Raw genomic sequence first — 16,907 nt, 5'->3', positions numbered from 1 at the left:
GTTTGTGTTTACATTAATTATAGAAGCATTGTTTTTGCATTAAAAGACTCTTTTGGTCGCACAGGATGGCGAAGCAGTTCAAATGCGGGGACATCAAGGTGCATTTGCGATCTAAGAACCTGAATCAAGATAGCGACGGAAACAGTTCGGAAGGCCCATAGAGGGGACACATGTTGGTCAGGATATTGCTAATTTATTTGCCACACTGCAAAAAATATCCAGCGATTTAGACAGCCTCGAGGACATAGGTGGAAAAGAAAGTGGACTGGCTGGAGGACGCAGACAGAGAAATGAAAGCGACGCTGGAGGCTAACCCACTTCTACTAAAGTGGAGGTAGAGGACCTCCGTGATCAATGAGAAGATATGGAGAACTGCAACAGACGTACCAATCTACGATTTGTGGGTGTCCCACAAGGTAAAGAAAGCAGGGATATGACGGTGTTTATGCAGAAATTACAAGCATTAGTCCTCGACTTGGATGAATGTGTACAGCCACTGGAGATCGATCAAGCTCACAGGGCCCCGATACCACGTCCAAATCCGGGGGAGAGACAGCGCACCATCCTGGTTCCCTTCCTCAGCTCATCTGAGAGGGAGTTTATTTTACGCACGGCACGAAATAAACCTGAGATGAAGTGGGAAGGTAATCGCATCATGATATTCTCGGATTTTTCACGAGCCACGTAGCTGAAACTGGATAAATTCAGGGAATGCAAAAAAGCTCTGCCGGAAAGCAACATTAAGTTTGCCCTCGTCTACCCATCTATCCTGAGGATTAATAACAACGGAGGACAGGGACGATTTGATAATCCAAAAATAGCAATGGAACATATTCAGAAGATTCTGTCTCTCATTGGACTTTAAAAACTTGTGAGACTATAGTTCATTTAATATAATTCCCCATTCTTTTATTTGCAGTGACCTCCACATTATATAGGTATTCTTTTTACTTATAATTATTTAACAAGAAAGGATTAGGATGCTGTTGATCTGTGTGGGGTCACTTGGTCAGTCGACGATCATGGACCAAAAGTTTTCTTCTGTTAAAGGGGAGAGTGCAGAGTTACACGCTTTTTAGGGAGGGTGGGGTTTTTCAGGTATGAGTGGTCTTTCAAGGCCATTTATCATAAGCGTAGAGCTGAGAGGTGGCAGGTGATGTGTATATTTCCAATTTTGTATAACTGCTACATTTGATAATTTGCGTATTTCCACATGGAACATGAAGAGCCTAGGACATCCAATAAAAAGAAAAAAGATTTTGTCTATTCTGAAATCCACTAAGCATGATGTAGTGTTTTTACAGGAGACACATCTGTCCGCTAAAGGATAAGATAAATTGGGATTTATTGAGACTGGGTGAGCCATGTCTATTACAATGTAGGATCTAGCCAAAGCCAGGAGATGTAACACTTATTAATAAAGAAAATTACAATCCCGCCCGTGGCCTCTCTCCCGCATGTTGTTCCCCACACTCTCTCCCTGGTTACTGACTCTATCCACTGTCCTGTCTCTCCATTAAAGGCACAAAAAGCCAAAAAAAAAAGAAGTTGCAGAAATACAGGGTCACATGATTTTTTTTTTTTATGAAAGAATGTCATATAGGATGCAGGATAGAAAATAAAAATATCTTCTGAAGTGGGGCGTGTATCTTGATGTGATTTACAGGCCAGAGTGAACATCAATTGTATGAAAATTAGCGTTGTTATTATATTTTTAATTATTATGTCAATTTGATCTTATTTTATATTTATATATATATATATATATATATATATATATTTTTTTATCTATGTTTTTATGTTAAGCCACTCCAGACAAAAGGGCCTGCTGACCCCTCTTGGTTACAGTTTTGTGTGTAGTTGGGGATGGGGGGGATGGGGTGGAGGGTATTTGTAACAGACTGCATGTAATATGGCTGATTTGTTTTTTGTAAAATAAAAACAAAAATTGAAAGCCATGAAAAAAAGAAATGCATTGGCAACTTTAAAAAGAGCATTAGTAACTTTAAAAAAAGAAACAGACATCACATTTGGTCAGCTGATTTTACATGGAGGAAGAGGTCCACCTAAACTACTCATTTAACCATGCAAAGCTGTATAAAAACCCTATTAAACATATTGATAATTACCTTTGACTTTATGGAGCAGTTGCCTCTGGAACATGGTGTATCTAAGGGCCTGGAGGAAAGGCTGGACATCCTGTTGTTTACAAGAGCTCAGAGCCTCACTGGACAAGGGAATGACACAGTCCTGCAAAGAAATCGAAGGAAAACAAAAAAAGTCAATTTACTTGAATTTAGCAAATAAAAGTATCCCTGGTTGTCTTTGTTATGCTTAACACTTACAGCCTCTGGTAGGGTTGTTATAATACCAGAATTTGAATCCTCAATTTGATACTAAAACGCTTTTAAAACAATAAAACCACATTGAAACGATTAAAACAATATCAATACCTGTTTCGATACTAGGGCAACAAAAAATGACGACATTGCACAGAGATTCAATTCTCTATAATTAAACCTGAACAAAATATTGAATAAAGGGGTCGATTATTTGCCGTTAAATATTTGTCACCAACGGTCTTCTTTCTTGTTTATTTATTGAAGAGGGTTCAGGACACTTTCAAAGACAGATGCACTCACACCTGCCTGCACACGCACTGAGTGCTGACACAGTATGTTGCAAGGAAATAATTGCCAACGTCCAGACCCCACTGAAAGCTCATTGTGATCCCGTTATCACAATGAGTCACCGGCGTGTGGGGAGATTTCTTATTAAGACGAAGCAAATCTGCAGAAAGCAGCTGCACAAAACAGGAAAATGGAGCCATGAAACTCTGGATTTCTCCGTGCTTTTGCGTGCTTCTGCTCACCTCTCTGAAGTGTACGAAAGCCAAGAAAGTGTACCGTGCCTGAGCATGGCACGAAGCGGTCACACTGGCCAAACTAACTGGACTTTAGGGTTGAAGCATGCTTGGGCACGGTACAGATTGCCAGTGTGACCGCGCCCCCTCAGAGTGTACGCACTGTGACTATTAGCAAATAACTTGTATTTTAAATAATTCTGTTTTCATTGGTGCTACCTCTCTTCACTTATTCACTATTTCCCAAAACAACTGCAACTCTCTTGTGGCAGATCAAATATACGAGTCAAATATACGAGTGGCGGTTTGTTGATTATTTAAAGTGTTGAGGCTTTTAGATACTAGAGAATGTGAATTAGTGACATAGATAGTTGTATACACTTGTTTTTTGACAATCCCAGACTCAGTGTCTTGTGTCCACTCCAAATACTACAAGAAAACAAGACAAGGATGGCTAGTGCATATGCATAATATAATCAATCAAATATGGGTGTACATACTTCTTGTCCGGTGAGTGTGTTCTCAAGGGTGGCAGTACAGTGGAGCTGCAATGTAGGCAGACTGGGCAGGGCATCAGATAGCGTGAGGGTTGACAAGCGAAGAGGGCCCAAACAGATCCGTCCGGTCTGCTTCAGACAACGCACCAATATACTGCAACACGAAATCCCAATTATTACTAGGTTTTTAGTTATGATAAAAAGAGCAAACAAAGTTTCTCATCAGATGGTTTCAATGAATGGACAAATGACCTTGGATGGCCTACATGTTCAAGACAATCAGACATTCAAACCTATCTAAACCTTTAAATGGCCAGGTGTAAAAGGTGTAGGTGTCAAGATTTACATTTGTTGCTCCTATAGTATTTTTTTGTGAAACACATTGAATGCCTTCCAAGAGCAAAATATTTTTTTCATGCGTGGTATTAATCTATAAATGAACATCAAAGGGACAGCATGGCAAAGAATGAAGCTGTGGAACACCTGAATCTCTTAACTTATCAGGACCAGAATGGCATTTCTGTTTCCACAACACATCAAGAAGTATGCTAGACCCTAATTCTTTTATTTTTTTACAAATGCTTGCATGGATACTTACTCTGGACTGGCTGTGGTCTTTGGCTGCTGCTGTTCACTGGCTTTCGCCATGGCACTTACAGCGCTACGAAGAAGCTGCACTTCAACAGCCTTCTGTAGCTCAGTTGGATCCGGACTTATGAAGGGAAGAAGCCTCTTAAGATCTGACACAGAGTGAAATAAAATTGGAATAATTGGTCAGAAACATTGAATACCAAGTATCATCTAATAACATACACAAACTACCATAAAAATTAAAAAATTAACCCTGGCTTTTTTTTTTACTTCAAACAATTAACCTTACCTGCCTATATTTAGCAAAAGTGCCTATAGTACACATCCTTTGGTCTTTGTAAACACAATTTTAACAACAGAATAGATAGGAACAACTTTAAAACTGTTTATTTAAAATCAATATGAATTTGATCACAGTTAAGACGGCACATCTAGACCAACCTGCTACACTACAGTAGGAGGATAGAGAGAAACACAGAGAATAAAGGCTAGACCCTTTTTTCCATCACTTTGAAGTGTTGCACTGGCCAGACATGTTGGCCTTAAACGCTATCCAAGCACATCAGTATTTGTTTAGTTTGTTCGGTAAATTATAATAACTTTACTTGAAAGTTGAAGAAAAATATGTCGGGAATAATTGTTATTTTAACCTTTATTTGTATGTATAAAGCTTCACAAGTAGACATCTCACAGCCTCACGTATGATTCACTGGTGAGTATATTTCTATAGCCCTTATCTAGATCAACATGTGAGACACTTCAAAATGCAGATCATTTACCATCTTCCACCTCACACTATCCCAGGCTTTTTTACTGCCTTTATAAGAAGTTTGGATCACTGGGGATGCATCCTGCTGTTGCTTCTCCTGATTTTTGTTCAGCAAACTTAATTGGCCGCATTCAATTCCTACTCTTTTCTACGACGGAGGATTAGGGCCACGTTAAAGAAAAAAAAAAAAAGTCATTTTCCAACAGGCTGCTGCTGCTTTGATATTGCCTAGACTAAAATAACGACATTATTCTCCTAAATGTACGACTTTAATCTCGTAAATGTACAACTTTAAAGAATACATACGAGAATAATGTTGTAATTTTAGAAAAAAAAATTCTCTGTCGTAGTTTTCTCTGTGCTGCCGTGGCATTTAGTCTATGTGCCGTGGTGTTTTATTAAAAGTTTAAAACAACAGAGCATACCCTTAAAACTAAAAAACAATTATCTGAACTTGCACCTAATTTGAGACAGGCATTTATTTGTGAAAAGCAATACTTAGCTATTGAAAGGGACTACTGAAAGGTGTTTTTATTGGGATATGCTGTTACTTGAAGTTAAACTTATTTTTAAGGAATTTCTAAAGAATTTGAGGATTAGGAGTCTGTCCTAGAGAGGTCTTACCTAGCTTGTCTTTGGTGTTGGAGAGCGAGCTGTAGTCCTCTCCGGGTAGCAGCTCCAGCTGAACCCCACACTCATCTAGATCACCATCTTCAAAGCTGCTAAGAGCCTGGATGTAGTTGAAATCTGTACTTAGGTTGATGCTTACTGGATTGGTTGAGTTCTGTTTGATGGCTTGGATGGTGGCCTGCCACTCCTTGACAGATGCCCAATCACAGAGTGCCACATAGCACTGACACGCTTTGTTGGCCAGGAAGTTGATCACCTCAGGAGGACACTCACTGGACTTAAGTAGCACTGTCTTCTTGATGTCACCTTCATAGGAGAGGAACCACCACCAACACCACCGCCCATCAGACAAAAATAAACCTCATCTTCAGCCAGACCACAAGTATTTAAAAAATGCAAGACACAAAATCAAATGATAAAGACTAATCATGAGTGCAAAGCCAACAAAGACACTATCTTTTTCAAAATAAGAAATTTGGTCCAAATCTAGTGATGTCTTCTACTGCTTAGCGATATTGGGATAAAGGCAGAAGTAATTTTTCAACTCACAGTATCAGCTGTACTGCCCAATCTATTCGTAAGGATTGCTAGGGTTTTTATCAATATCAAGTATATTTAAACAGAAAAAACTCAGTGAGATTAAGAATCTCATTAACAAGGGTGGCCAAGACACAATGTAAAATAAAATACAAATCCTATTGAGGTTCATTTAAATTAAATACATTACAGCCAACTGCAGGGAGCAAAAAACATACTGTATATATCTAGCCTCACTCAACTAATTATCATGTGGTTTTAACTTAATGGCCTGGTAACGTTATATTATCTATTGAATTTTGTTTAAAAAAATTAAAACCTTAATTTGTCCATCTTATCTGATCAAGATTATGGATGAATAAAGAATCAGGAAGTTTATGATCCCTGTCTGGCTATAAATTTTTGACATGTGATGTAACCACCAATTTGTGTGTACAATTACATTTTGTGTTCTATATTTTAAACATACCGTATGTGGAAATTTGAATGATCAATAAAAAATATAGATCAAAACAATTTTAACAACAACATTACCGTTGTTAAAATTGTTTTTATTATCATAGTTCTTTTTTATACTCAGTTAATCAGGTTTATCTTTGAGTCAAATTTAACACAAGGGTCATATATTTCAATTTAGACAGGACAGGACTGCAGTGCAAATACAGGAGGTTCCAGTCTAGTTAACTTCATGGAGACAATGATGCTGGTTACCGTTGCTGGTGTGTTTGGGACTACTTGTGTTGCTGGAGAATTTGAGCAGACAATATTCAGGACTTTTGATGCTGCAGTCCATCCCTGTAACTGCTGATAGCTGATCCTGATACTCCATAGATGCCTTCTCAAACCTACACACAAACACTATTTAGTACAGTGCAACAAATTAAATGAACCAAAGACAAATGAACCAAAGACACAAAGAGTATTCTGCTGAATTGTGAGGATGTCTGGAGTAAGATGTGCTGCTAACCGTCCCTCAGCTTGTAGTGCAACTGATGACAGCCAGCTTAGACTCCTGCCAGTCGTAAGGAGACTCCAGGCTGACAGGCCCTGGATGGCTTCAGGACAGCGCAGTTCACACAAAGCCTCCACCAGCAATGTCAAAGGAACCTCCAGCTCAGGACCCTGCCATAACCATAAAACACACTGTCTATAAAAACCATACTGTTCAATCACAAAATACTTGTATGTTATTAAGAAAATCCACCATTAAAGAGCAAACAGAGCTTCAAGCCTCTTGATTTTGCTTTCTAAAATGTAGCAGCTATTCATCCAAATGTCTGTGTACAAATCTGCTGAATAAACATTTAAACAAAGTGCCTAGGCTACTCATAAGAAGGTTAAATCGAACAGAGTATTTTCACTAACCTGGGTGCTGCTGTTCTTGATCTCTGAAAGCAGGTCGAATCCATGACGAATGGTAACTGCAGGTTGGCCAGAGAGAAGACCAACCCTCATCAGTGCCAGGCGGATCCTCGTCAGCCAGTCTTGGCATGTTTGCCGGTTGGTGTAGAAGAATGTCCTGATGCCCTTAGACACAAACAAGAAAGGGATTTTCATATTCACTCAACCAATGACCTTGCTAAAATATTTACAGCTATTGAAACTGTGTTCACTAATCACAGCATTCCCTCAGGAATATCACTATTTCAAACCCATAAATCATAAACCAGCAGCCAGCCTAGAGATAATTTAATTTGCACACCTTTGGTGGAGCAGTGAGAGCATTTGCACAGCCCTCATAGGCATTGTACATGAGTTTTTCCAGGTTCTCCAGGTACTGAAGAAGCAGAGCAAGACGAAGTTGGTTAGAATGGTGACCATCCCCATCACCCCCAGCACCAGCCCAAGCGCCAACATCCTGTTCTGCGTTCAGACTGTGGGCAGCCAGACTCCGGATCATACCTGCAAGACAGGCATACAGAGAAAAAAAATAATGGAAGGTTAGAGAGCACTGTTATACTACAGGTTAAGCCGCTGACCCAAAACTGCTATGTCCGTGGATTGTGTCAAAAAGGGGGGTATTTGCTGCATGTCATGCAAATGCATTTTGAGATGCCCCATACAGATGCAAGGGATATGGCGACTTTGTACATGATTTACTCTCATGTTTGTCAGCCTAAACTGCTAAAGTATCAATCAAATTAAACTCTCTGTAAACAATTAACTGGATCTAGTCTTTTCACCTTCAATGGTTTGGAAGGTGTCTTGGGCTCGGCCCAGTGGTGTTCTGAGTTTGGACATTACAGTGAACTGTGCAGCCTCCCACACTGCCCACTGCCACAGAACTGTCTCCGTTTTCAACAGGGCATGTGGTACTACATCCAGCTTGTTGCCATCAACACCTCCTCGGCCATTCCGTTTCTCCAGCCGCTGGCAGCTGTAGTATAGACGCTCCAACCAGGGATCCTTGCTGTGGACACAGAACTGTGAAGCTTAGGAGGTCATCTTACAGTAAGACAAAGCACAGAGAATCGAACACCTTATGGTATAGATTCACAGCATGAATAACATCCTGCTACAATACAAACCATGAATTAGTGTGTAGAATCCAAACTGACCAAAATAGGTAAAACAACAGTAAAAAAGTGTTTTATAAAAAAACTAAGATCCTGCTAAATGTTCACAAAATCGATGGTTGTGGGGAAAAAGCTATAACATTGAAAGTTTATTAATAGTATTATTCCTTCTACCTACCTGTTCTGCCCATTGTCACAATGTAAAGTACCAATATGCAAAAAAGTAGAGAGCTACCATGTTCACACATGCATGCAATACAAATGCAGTCTTTATCAATCTATCCTTGTTGCTGTCCGATCCAAAATATGGTAACAAAGTTTGTTTGCAACAGATAACTTTGCTACAGTGACAGTTACCCTCCGCGGTGTAGGACTCCATATAAGATAAAGCTGATGAGATCGCTGAAGTCCTGGGGGTGGAATGTGCTGCTTGATGCTCTGCTCATATGGTTGCGGATAGCCATTGACATCTCCCTCATCTTATGGTGGCTGTGATTACTGGAGACACGACAAAAAAAAAGGAGAGGCTTGAAATGAATAACTACCGACCTAGAGCATAGAGCGTCGGTCAAACAAGAGAAAATATTGTAACATTAAATTACTAATTGAAAATTATCACCCATCCTGCTTTCATTTCATTATACTACCAGACTGCTATATATTACTCTATATTAATAAGAGTTCAGTACGGCTATTCCAAATTGAAAGTGTCATATAAAGGTACATGCAATAACCAAACAGATTTGATTAGGAGAGAACAGATCCATTTTATTGTTGATGCCCTACAGAGGTAGGTGGAAGAAGTCTTACCTCAAAGCAACATCAAGGGGGATCATCCTGAGCAGCTTGCCATAGGCCTGCCTCACCCTCACTGCCGAGTGGACCAGCTGGACTCTGCATACATCCACACACCTTTTGGAAAGCCCCAACAGACACACAGTGTAGAATGGATTTTTTTAAAAAAAGAACTACCTACAAATCATATTTATAAACTTTCATAAAATGGTTTAAGTTTTTGGGTGGTGGTGTTATGTTCACCTCTGCAACAGCTCAGTGGACAGTGATGAAGACAGAACCTGTAAGCTGTGGCAAGTCTGAAGGCAGATACTTTGATCTTCATTCAGAGCTACCATGTGAAAACAAGGAAAGACTTTAAACAGCAGTAGTGATGAAGAACTGATTAACACAAAACAATCCCGTGGCCTGCACAGCCAGTGAAAAAGAAGAAACAAGATACAAATTTATTTGTTAAAAATATTCAGCAGGTTAGCTCACCATTAGCCAGCAGGCCCCTGCAAAACTTGTGGAAGGAGGGCAGGGAGAAGAGAGGACAGTAGGTGTCTGACTTCTTCATCAGCACAGAGATTTCCTGAGCCCAGGTCAGCAGCAGTCTCCTGACAGACAAAAAAATATTTTGTGAGCTAGATAGCAGGCTTACTTTGTCTTTTGGCAACTGATTATCCAACAGTATTTACTGTTCCAAAAGGTGTGTGTGTGTGTGTGTGTGTGTGTGTGTGTGTCAAAGAAAGAAAAAGGGACAAAAATAACCTGGCCTCGTAGTAAAGGTGCTCCTTAACCAGAAGACCTCCCAGAAGGCCTAAGAGTGTGCTGAAATGTTTCTTAGTTGCTGTGGTCACAGTGCTGATGACAGCGCCATCAAACAAGGAGGGAGACGATGACGACAGACTGGACGATATGAAGTGATCATGTCTAGAAAAACAGAAGACATGTCATTTAGAGAGGCAACTGGAAAGCAGCAAGAAAATGTTCAACATTGTTATTCAGTGCCTTTCCTAAGTAACGACTTTTAATGTGACCAATTAAAGACTTCTGCTGATAGATTTCATGTCAAAGTGTTTGGTTACTTGATGATGTTCTTATTTAGGCCCGAGCACCAACCTCTGAGCGAGGACCCTATTGGAATACAAATTATTTTTATTATTCTACTGCACTTTCAACACTTTTTTGGAGGCCTGAACGTGAGTGAAAACTCACAACAAAATTCAGCCTCGCAAGAAATTTACACATGAAAGTGGTTTGGTTTTGTACATCGCAAAATGGCTCCACAGCGCCTCCAAACGTCTGCCTGGGCACTGCGCTTAACCTACAAGCACCAAAAGTGGAGAGAAAATGTATCTTGGTGGGACAATTTTTTTTTAAAATTTCAAAATAAGATGATTTTGCACTACCTACTTAAACAAACCTGCCCGAGGGCATTTATCTGATCAATGCCAACTCAGTGCCAGTCAGGAAGTGTTAAGAACATAGAGCAGTCACTTAAAAAAGAATTCACAACATAACACGAACACACATTCGAAAAGTCGAAAAACAGCCCTTTCTTTGTTTATTTTCCATGAACGTGTAGAACACAAAATATTTCCAGAGCGCTTCTCAGATGTTTTGGTGTTGTGATTGTCCGCTCAGGATGTCTTTCCTTGCGTGTGCGGGGGCGGCTGTGGCTCAGTTGGTAGAGTCGTCGCCTCTCAACCAGAAGGTTGAGGGTTTGATCCCCAACTGGGCAACATGTCCGATGTGTCCTTGGGCAAGACACTTGCTCCCGCTGCTTCGGTGGCAGTGTATGAATGGATTAGTTACTTCTGATGGATGATATTACATAGAGATCGCTACCATCAGTGTGTGAAAACGTGTGAATGGGTGGGTGTGACGTGCAGTGTAAAAGCACTTTGAGTAGTCGGAAGACTAGAAAAGTGCTATATAAGCTCAAGTCCATTTACCATGTGTCTTCCAAATATAAAATATAGTGTAACTTCAGTTAGCTCGCTCGGCTAACACAGAAGCAGCCATGTTGTTTAACTCAATCAGAGGCCGAATATGCGATCAGTTGACATGTAAGGGCCAATGAGAAACCACTACAGCCTGAAGCAGAGCTACAGCACAGAAATACGAAAGACAAACTTTCAATGGATGGGGGGAAAGGGAATATATATAGCCTATTAAAAGATCGATCTTTGGATTTTATGAATCGATATCAGATCATTAATATGAGAATCGATTTAAATCAGAATTTTTTTTAAAGTTTATTACCCCCTTCTTAAAAAATGTGCTTTTATGTATATCCATGATTTGTGTGTGTCACCCTTTATGTCGGAAAATCCGGAATTCTGGATAAATCTGGAACAATCACAACCCTGGTATGATAAAGAAAGAGCATGTGCAAAAGAATGATTTAAAGCAACTTGATCAGCAGTGAACAGCTGGTTGTTGCTCACAGTCTAGCCGTGTCTTACCTGGTACAGTGGGAGTACAGGGTGAAGAGTACAGCATACTGGATGGCAGGGAAATGGACTGCTATCTCAGAGTGGACCAGCATTAGATTGTGACTGAGGAGAGCGAAGACAGTAGGAGACAGCGCCCACATCTAAAAACATAAAAAAAATTCTTAACATAACCATAAACAGCAGGTCATCTATTTTCAGTGTAAATATTAAGAAATCCACTTATAGCTCCTAAATCAGATTCTAAATCAGTGAAGTGGTTGTAACTTCCCTAGCCTTGGTCAATGACAAAACCGGTACTAAACCTCTAGGTTCCAAATCCTTAAAAGCTGTTTGACTTTTTGAGATGATGTTGGCAAATTTGCTCTATTTTAATTGCATGTTGTGCTGTTGTCCTAAGGTAGTATCACGCCTTCAACCGGCACTCTGTAAGCGCTGGATGAGTGAGTGAGTGAGTGAGTAAGGAAAAAAAGCAAGAGATTAAGACACCATGTAAAACTAAATCTGAAAAATGTTCACACTTTTCTCAGCCTGTAGCCAGGTTAGCTCCATTGAGCCATGTTTTTACTATAGCCTTCAGCAGTTATGGCTTCATGAGCGTTTTTAATAATAAACTCCAAAAGATTTGAGACATAATTAGCTATCCAATACCATTAACTGGTGCGGATCCATCCAGATTGGAACCATGGAAACAGCTCTAAAAGCTCATATTTATACCTAGAGTGCTATTCACCAACAGACCCTCCTGGTTTATATTCAAAGGTCTCTGTGTCAGCCTATCTTACAGACATATTTCAATTAAGCTGCTGAAGGAGCTATTCCCCTTAGTTAGAGCTTCTTTATTAGGGATGACCAATATGTCTTAATTGACAGCAGTGTTTCCCCTACCATTATATTATCTATATAGCGCCAGATCACAACAGAAGTCATAAGGATACATTTCCTATAGAACAGGTCTATACCTCCTCCTTTTATTAAACAAACTTAATAGCCTTATGTTATTTATCTTATTTACACCACGGCATGTCATTTCTGTCTCTACATGGTCGCACGTTTACAATTCTCCTCTGCTCTCTGTGTCGCGCACAGCGGAGTTTCGCACACACACACAGACACTTGCGCACATACAGGTGAGCACACTCTCACCAGCGGAGGCCTGGGTGTGTATGGTTGTGTCTGACGGACGCACACGCAATAATAAAAAGTCCGTAAGAAGCATCAGAAAATAAAGCAGTCTGCTTAGTTGACTGCTTGGTGACTGTCTGTCAATCAACGATGTTCCACCCCCTCCATGAATAAAACTCTTCTTTCAGTAAAACTTACTTTGACCATGTATTCACATTCTGATTTATGTTCCAAGTCTACATGTTTTTAAGTGGATGGTTAGGTGTGACCTGTTGTGTACAAGACTAGAAAAGCTCAAGTCCATTTACCATTTACCCTACATGGCATCAGCCTGGTGACCAGCACCACTGTTGTGAATCTGGGAGATCTATATTTAATCAGGATACATCCTACAAATCCCACATGAAACAAATTTCAAGGACAGCTATTTTTCACTTTTGCAATATTGGTTGAGAAAAACAGCAATAAAACTCACCCCAATGAGAGAATTCTTTGTATTTCCGATGGTGGTGAGGGTGCTGAGGTTGAAGATAAGGATGAACTGGGCAATCTCCGGGGGCTGGGTGATGGAGGCAAAAGCAGGGTGCTCAATGCTGGGGCAAGTGGCAGGGGGTACCAGGGCCCTACCAGTGGGTTCCAGGGTTGCCATCAGGCTGGACAAGGCACACATTATCTCGCCCAATACCATTTTATAGGCTGCCTCCAATGTTGGGATGTTTTTCAGGCCAAGTAGTGCTTGGTACACGCAATGAACAGCTGACATCACCTGTAGAGTGCAAGACAAGCACACACATCGGGCGAGTTTAAGTAATCTACTCAAGCAAAATCAAGAAGACAAAATTATAATTTTATCAAATCTCAAAAAATAACCATGGAAGATACATTTTTATAGGTTATTATTTAACGTCACTTATGTGCCAGGGAAACAAAAATATCTTATCCCTGACCCTGAGTGAGCACAATCCACTAACTATCGGGGATGTGGCTGCATTCAGGCTTAACCAATCATATTAAATAATGGTCAGTACACACCTGCCATCAATTCAATAAATCGATTAACCGCAAATAAGATTAAGCTGTTCTGGTAGGACATTCATGACATTTACTGAGCTGCATCTTATAGCAAAAGTCAAGATCTTAACCTCAGATCCCGCTTAAGCATCAGCGGGATCTCATTGTTGAAAGGTATCAATCAGAACAAAGTCACATTATTTAGTTTTCATTAATTATTTTTCCCATAAAGATTTATTTCAATGGAATTTCACAGGTAACACTAAAGGTGGAAACATTTTAAAATGATCTTACATTGTCTAATTTTCCTACATCACAAAAACTAACATTTTAACCAAGTTGTGAAGAGATTTTATATCCACTATACTCAAACACACACATACATACCTCTTTCTCTCGATGGAAGCGCAGCTTCAGTAGCTGGGAGTCTGGTGCCAACAGTTTCTCAACAAAGGACACAGGCAGCTTAGTGTTGATCTGGTCAACAATCTGAAAGTAAAGTCAAGAAAAATCAATTATTACTACAAAAAAACGGTTAAGAAAAACAACTCTACAGTTACATCTCCCTTAAAAAATAACTTACTAAATAACTAACTAAGACCCAAGAAAATGGTTTCAAACTCTATGTAATGCTTAAAGCTTAAACTATAGTCTTAACTAAATGTATATACAGATAATTAAAGTGAAAATTACAGTACAAGGACCTTTTTTTCCTTCTTCACTTTATCACTCTAAGTGTGTAATTATATTCACCCAATATATCTAGTTTAACTAGATAACTTTGATTTAGACTTGTTGAAAGAAATAGCATGTGTGATACTACTCTTTAAGTTCAAAATTAAGGTACCAGAGTGAGAAGGCTAAGCACGGCGAGATTGTAGTCAGAACCGCACGCCCGGCAGCAGTCCAGTTGGTCAAGGCCATAGGCTAAGACAGCCTCCATAAGCTGACCACAGGGCTCAACACTAGCCAGCAACACACCCACACACTCATTTCCGGCTGTTAGAACAGCCTCAGAGAATTGGACCTGCTTGGCTGTGGTGACACAAGCCAGGACCCGGTTCAGAACCTGAAAAAAAAAAAAAAAAGAGGTTAAAAAAATTAAAGCGCCAGAGCAGTAGATTTTTACTTGTTTTAACTGACAGTTGTACTTGACATGTAATCATTGTTTTAATATTTGATAAATGTAAATTGTACAGCCTGTGAATGATAACAAAAAGCATCATTTAGAATTGGGCTCTGGTCGATGTCCTTAGTCAATTTGCTATACATAATTGTATACTTTTAAACTTTAAAACTTAATTTTCTCTGTTTTTCTCAAGTCTTACTACTGCTTGTATTATTATTATCCGTGGTGGATTTTTAGGTAAGAAATTCCATTGAAGTGCTCCCCAGAACTATTTCCTTGCTGAACTTAAGTGGATCTAAGTAACAGAAATAAAGAATATGGCTAATGAACCGTACAAATCTTAAAGGTTGGAAGATCTTATTTTCCAACACAGAATGCTCGAGCCTCATATATTGCATCATCTTACATTATATTAACACTGTTCAACCATCAGGTAGGTGGGGTTCTTACATCATTGACATAGACCTCAGTAATGGGTGGTCCTCTGAAGGGGTTGAATCGCTCTCCAATGCTGCGCACCACTGTACCGAACACCCTCAGCAGAGCTGCCAGCTTGGGCAAAGATACTGAAGGAGGGGGGATGTCTTCGTCCAGCACCTCCCCAGACACAACATGATTCAGATCCTGAAAAAATAAGACACAGTCAGTTTCTTAAAAAACAACTTTATAAGCGCTAAGTAAACAGATATCATTTGGAGAAGGTAGCATCTTTTTAACAAGAATTCTTGCTGCTACTACTGGGCGGCAGTAGCTCAGTCTGTAGGGACTTGGGTTGGGAATCGGAGGGTCGCCGGCTCAAGTCCCGGCTCGGAAACTGGCCTTGTAGCTGGAGAGGTGCCAGTCCACTTCCCTCGCTGGATCAATAAAGTATAAATTATTATTATAAAGCCCTGGAAACCTGATTCTGAAAAAGCTTCTAACTTTGATATTTATGATCTTATGTGCATATCCCACCCAATCCACATGTGGTGGATTTGGAGAAACAGAGGGCTGCGCTTTGATGAGCTGTGCCAGAGACCTGCAAAGCACTCCCGCATCTGCTATCCTTTATACCCCAGAGAGTTAACCAGATTTGTCAGGAAAGCACCAGGCTTTGGCAAACAGTTTCATCTAGCACATGGAGCGGTGTCCTGCTTGCCTGCACTTCAGCCTGCTCACTCAACACCAACAGTACAGGTAGAATCATGCTGCCCACCTCCAGTAGTCACTTGTCTTGAATTTAAGTTTCTATTCAAACAAATCAGCACTGTTTTTTATCAAAACAGTATATTAACATTCTCTTTTGACATAATGAGGGACAAAAAATGTTTAAAAAAGTGGCACTGCTAGCTCCGTTAGCATGGCTGGATATCTCAGGATGCTTGTAGTAGAATTGGACAGTTGCATTATACAATGATTGGGGGCAAATTTTGATTGACATATGTGAGTTGCCACGCCCACACAGTCCTGCAAATAAGCTGTTTTTGAACAAAGTTTTGTAATAGTAACGAATGTTTATTTTCACTCAGATTGTTGTGCAGCTCAATGATACATACAATTCTGATATCACATACAGATTTTTAATATTTCAAGTCAGGTTGCTCGTTGTTTGTGTGAAACTCTGTTAATTGTGCTGCTGCCTGTCTTGGCCAGGACACTGTTTTTTTATTTATTTTTTTATTTAATAGATTTATTTTGGGCTTTTTCGTGCCTTTAATTCAGAGACAGGACAGTGGATAGAGTCGGAAACCAGGGAGAGAGAGCGGGGAATGACATGCGGAAAGGGGCCACGGGTGGAAGTGAACCCGGGCCTACCGCTCGAGACGAGAGTCTCAACACATGGGACGCGCGCCCTGCCACTGCGCCACCAGCGCGCCCCGGCCAGGACATTCTTACATTTTTTTTACATTTTTTTATACTTAACAAGTTTCTTTCCTGGTTGAATAAATAAAGAGGCATTAAGATCCCCCTCTATACAACTTTCAACACAAATAATGACTTTCTGCCCACTCTGTCAAACATAT

The 16,907-nt window shown here is 40.0% G+C and overlaps 1 protein-coding gene across 1 annotated transcript in view; it reads right to left on the bottom strand.

Annotated features, from left to right (window-relative positions):
* smg1 (SMG1 nonsense mediated mRNA decay associated PI3K related kinase) overlaps positions 1 to 16,907 on the bottom strand; it is a 69,673-nt gene that overhangs the window by 39,431 nt on the left and 13,335 nt on the right. Inside the window, exons 10-28 of the mRNA XM_020649622.3 lie at positions 15,355 to 15,528; positions 14,623 to 14,844; positions 14,163 to 14,264; positions 13,240 to 13,530; positions 11,652 to 11,782; positions 9,952 to 10,113; positions 9,679 to 9,797; positions 9,442 to 9,529; positions 9,214 to 9,315; positions 8,761 to 8,901; positions 8,071 to 8,297; positions 7,590 to 7,789; positions 7,253 to 7,414; positions 6,855 to 7,009; positions 6,599 to 6,732; positions 5,345 to 5,656; positions 3,959 to 4,100; positions 3,364 to 3,514; positions 2,130 to 2,250 (exon numbers count right to left, since the gene is read on the bottom strand). Of these exons, the coding sequence (XP_020505278.1) occupies positions 2,130 to 2,250; positions 3,364 to 3,514; positions 3,959 to 4,100; positions 5,345 to 5,656; positions 6,599 to 6,732; positions 6,855 to 7,009; positions 7,253 to 7,414; positions 7,590 to 7,789; positions 8,071 to 8,297; positions 8,761 to 8,901; positions 9,214 to 9,315; positions 9,442 to 9,529; positions 9,679 to 9,797; positions 9,952 to 10,113; positions 11,652 to 11,782; positions 13,240 to 13,530; positions 14,163 to 14,264; positions 14,623 to 14,844; positions 15,355 to 15,528 (3,136 nt within the window). The remainder of the gene's footprint in view (positions 1 to 2,129; positions 2,251 to 3,363; positions 3,515 to 3,958; positions 4,101 to 5,344; positions 5,657 to 6,598; positions 6,733 to 6,854; positions 7,010 to 7,252; positions 7,415 to 7,589; positions 7,790 to 8,070; positions 8,298 to 8,760; positions 8,902 to 9,213; positions 9,316 to 9,441; positions 9,530 to 9,678; positions 9,798 to 9,951; positions 10,114 to 11,651; positions 11,783 to 13,239; positions 13,531 to 14,162; positions 14,265 to 14,622; positions 14,845 to 15,354; positions 15,529 to 16,907) is intronic.

Source organism: Labrus bergylta, chromosome 16 (assembly GCF_963930695.1).
Source record: "Labrus bergylta chromosome 16, fLabBer1.1, whole genome shotgun sequence".
In the NCBI taxonomy this organism is placed as follows: Eukaryota; Metazoa; Chordata; class Actinopteri; order Labriformes; family Labridae; genus Labrus; species Labrus bergylta.
Note: the sequence above shows the minus strand (reverse complement) of the source record. Positions and strands in the feature narration are given on the sequence as shown.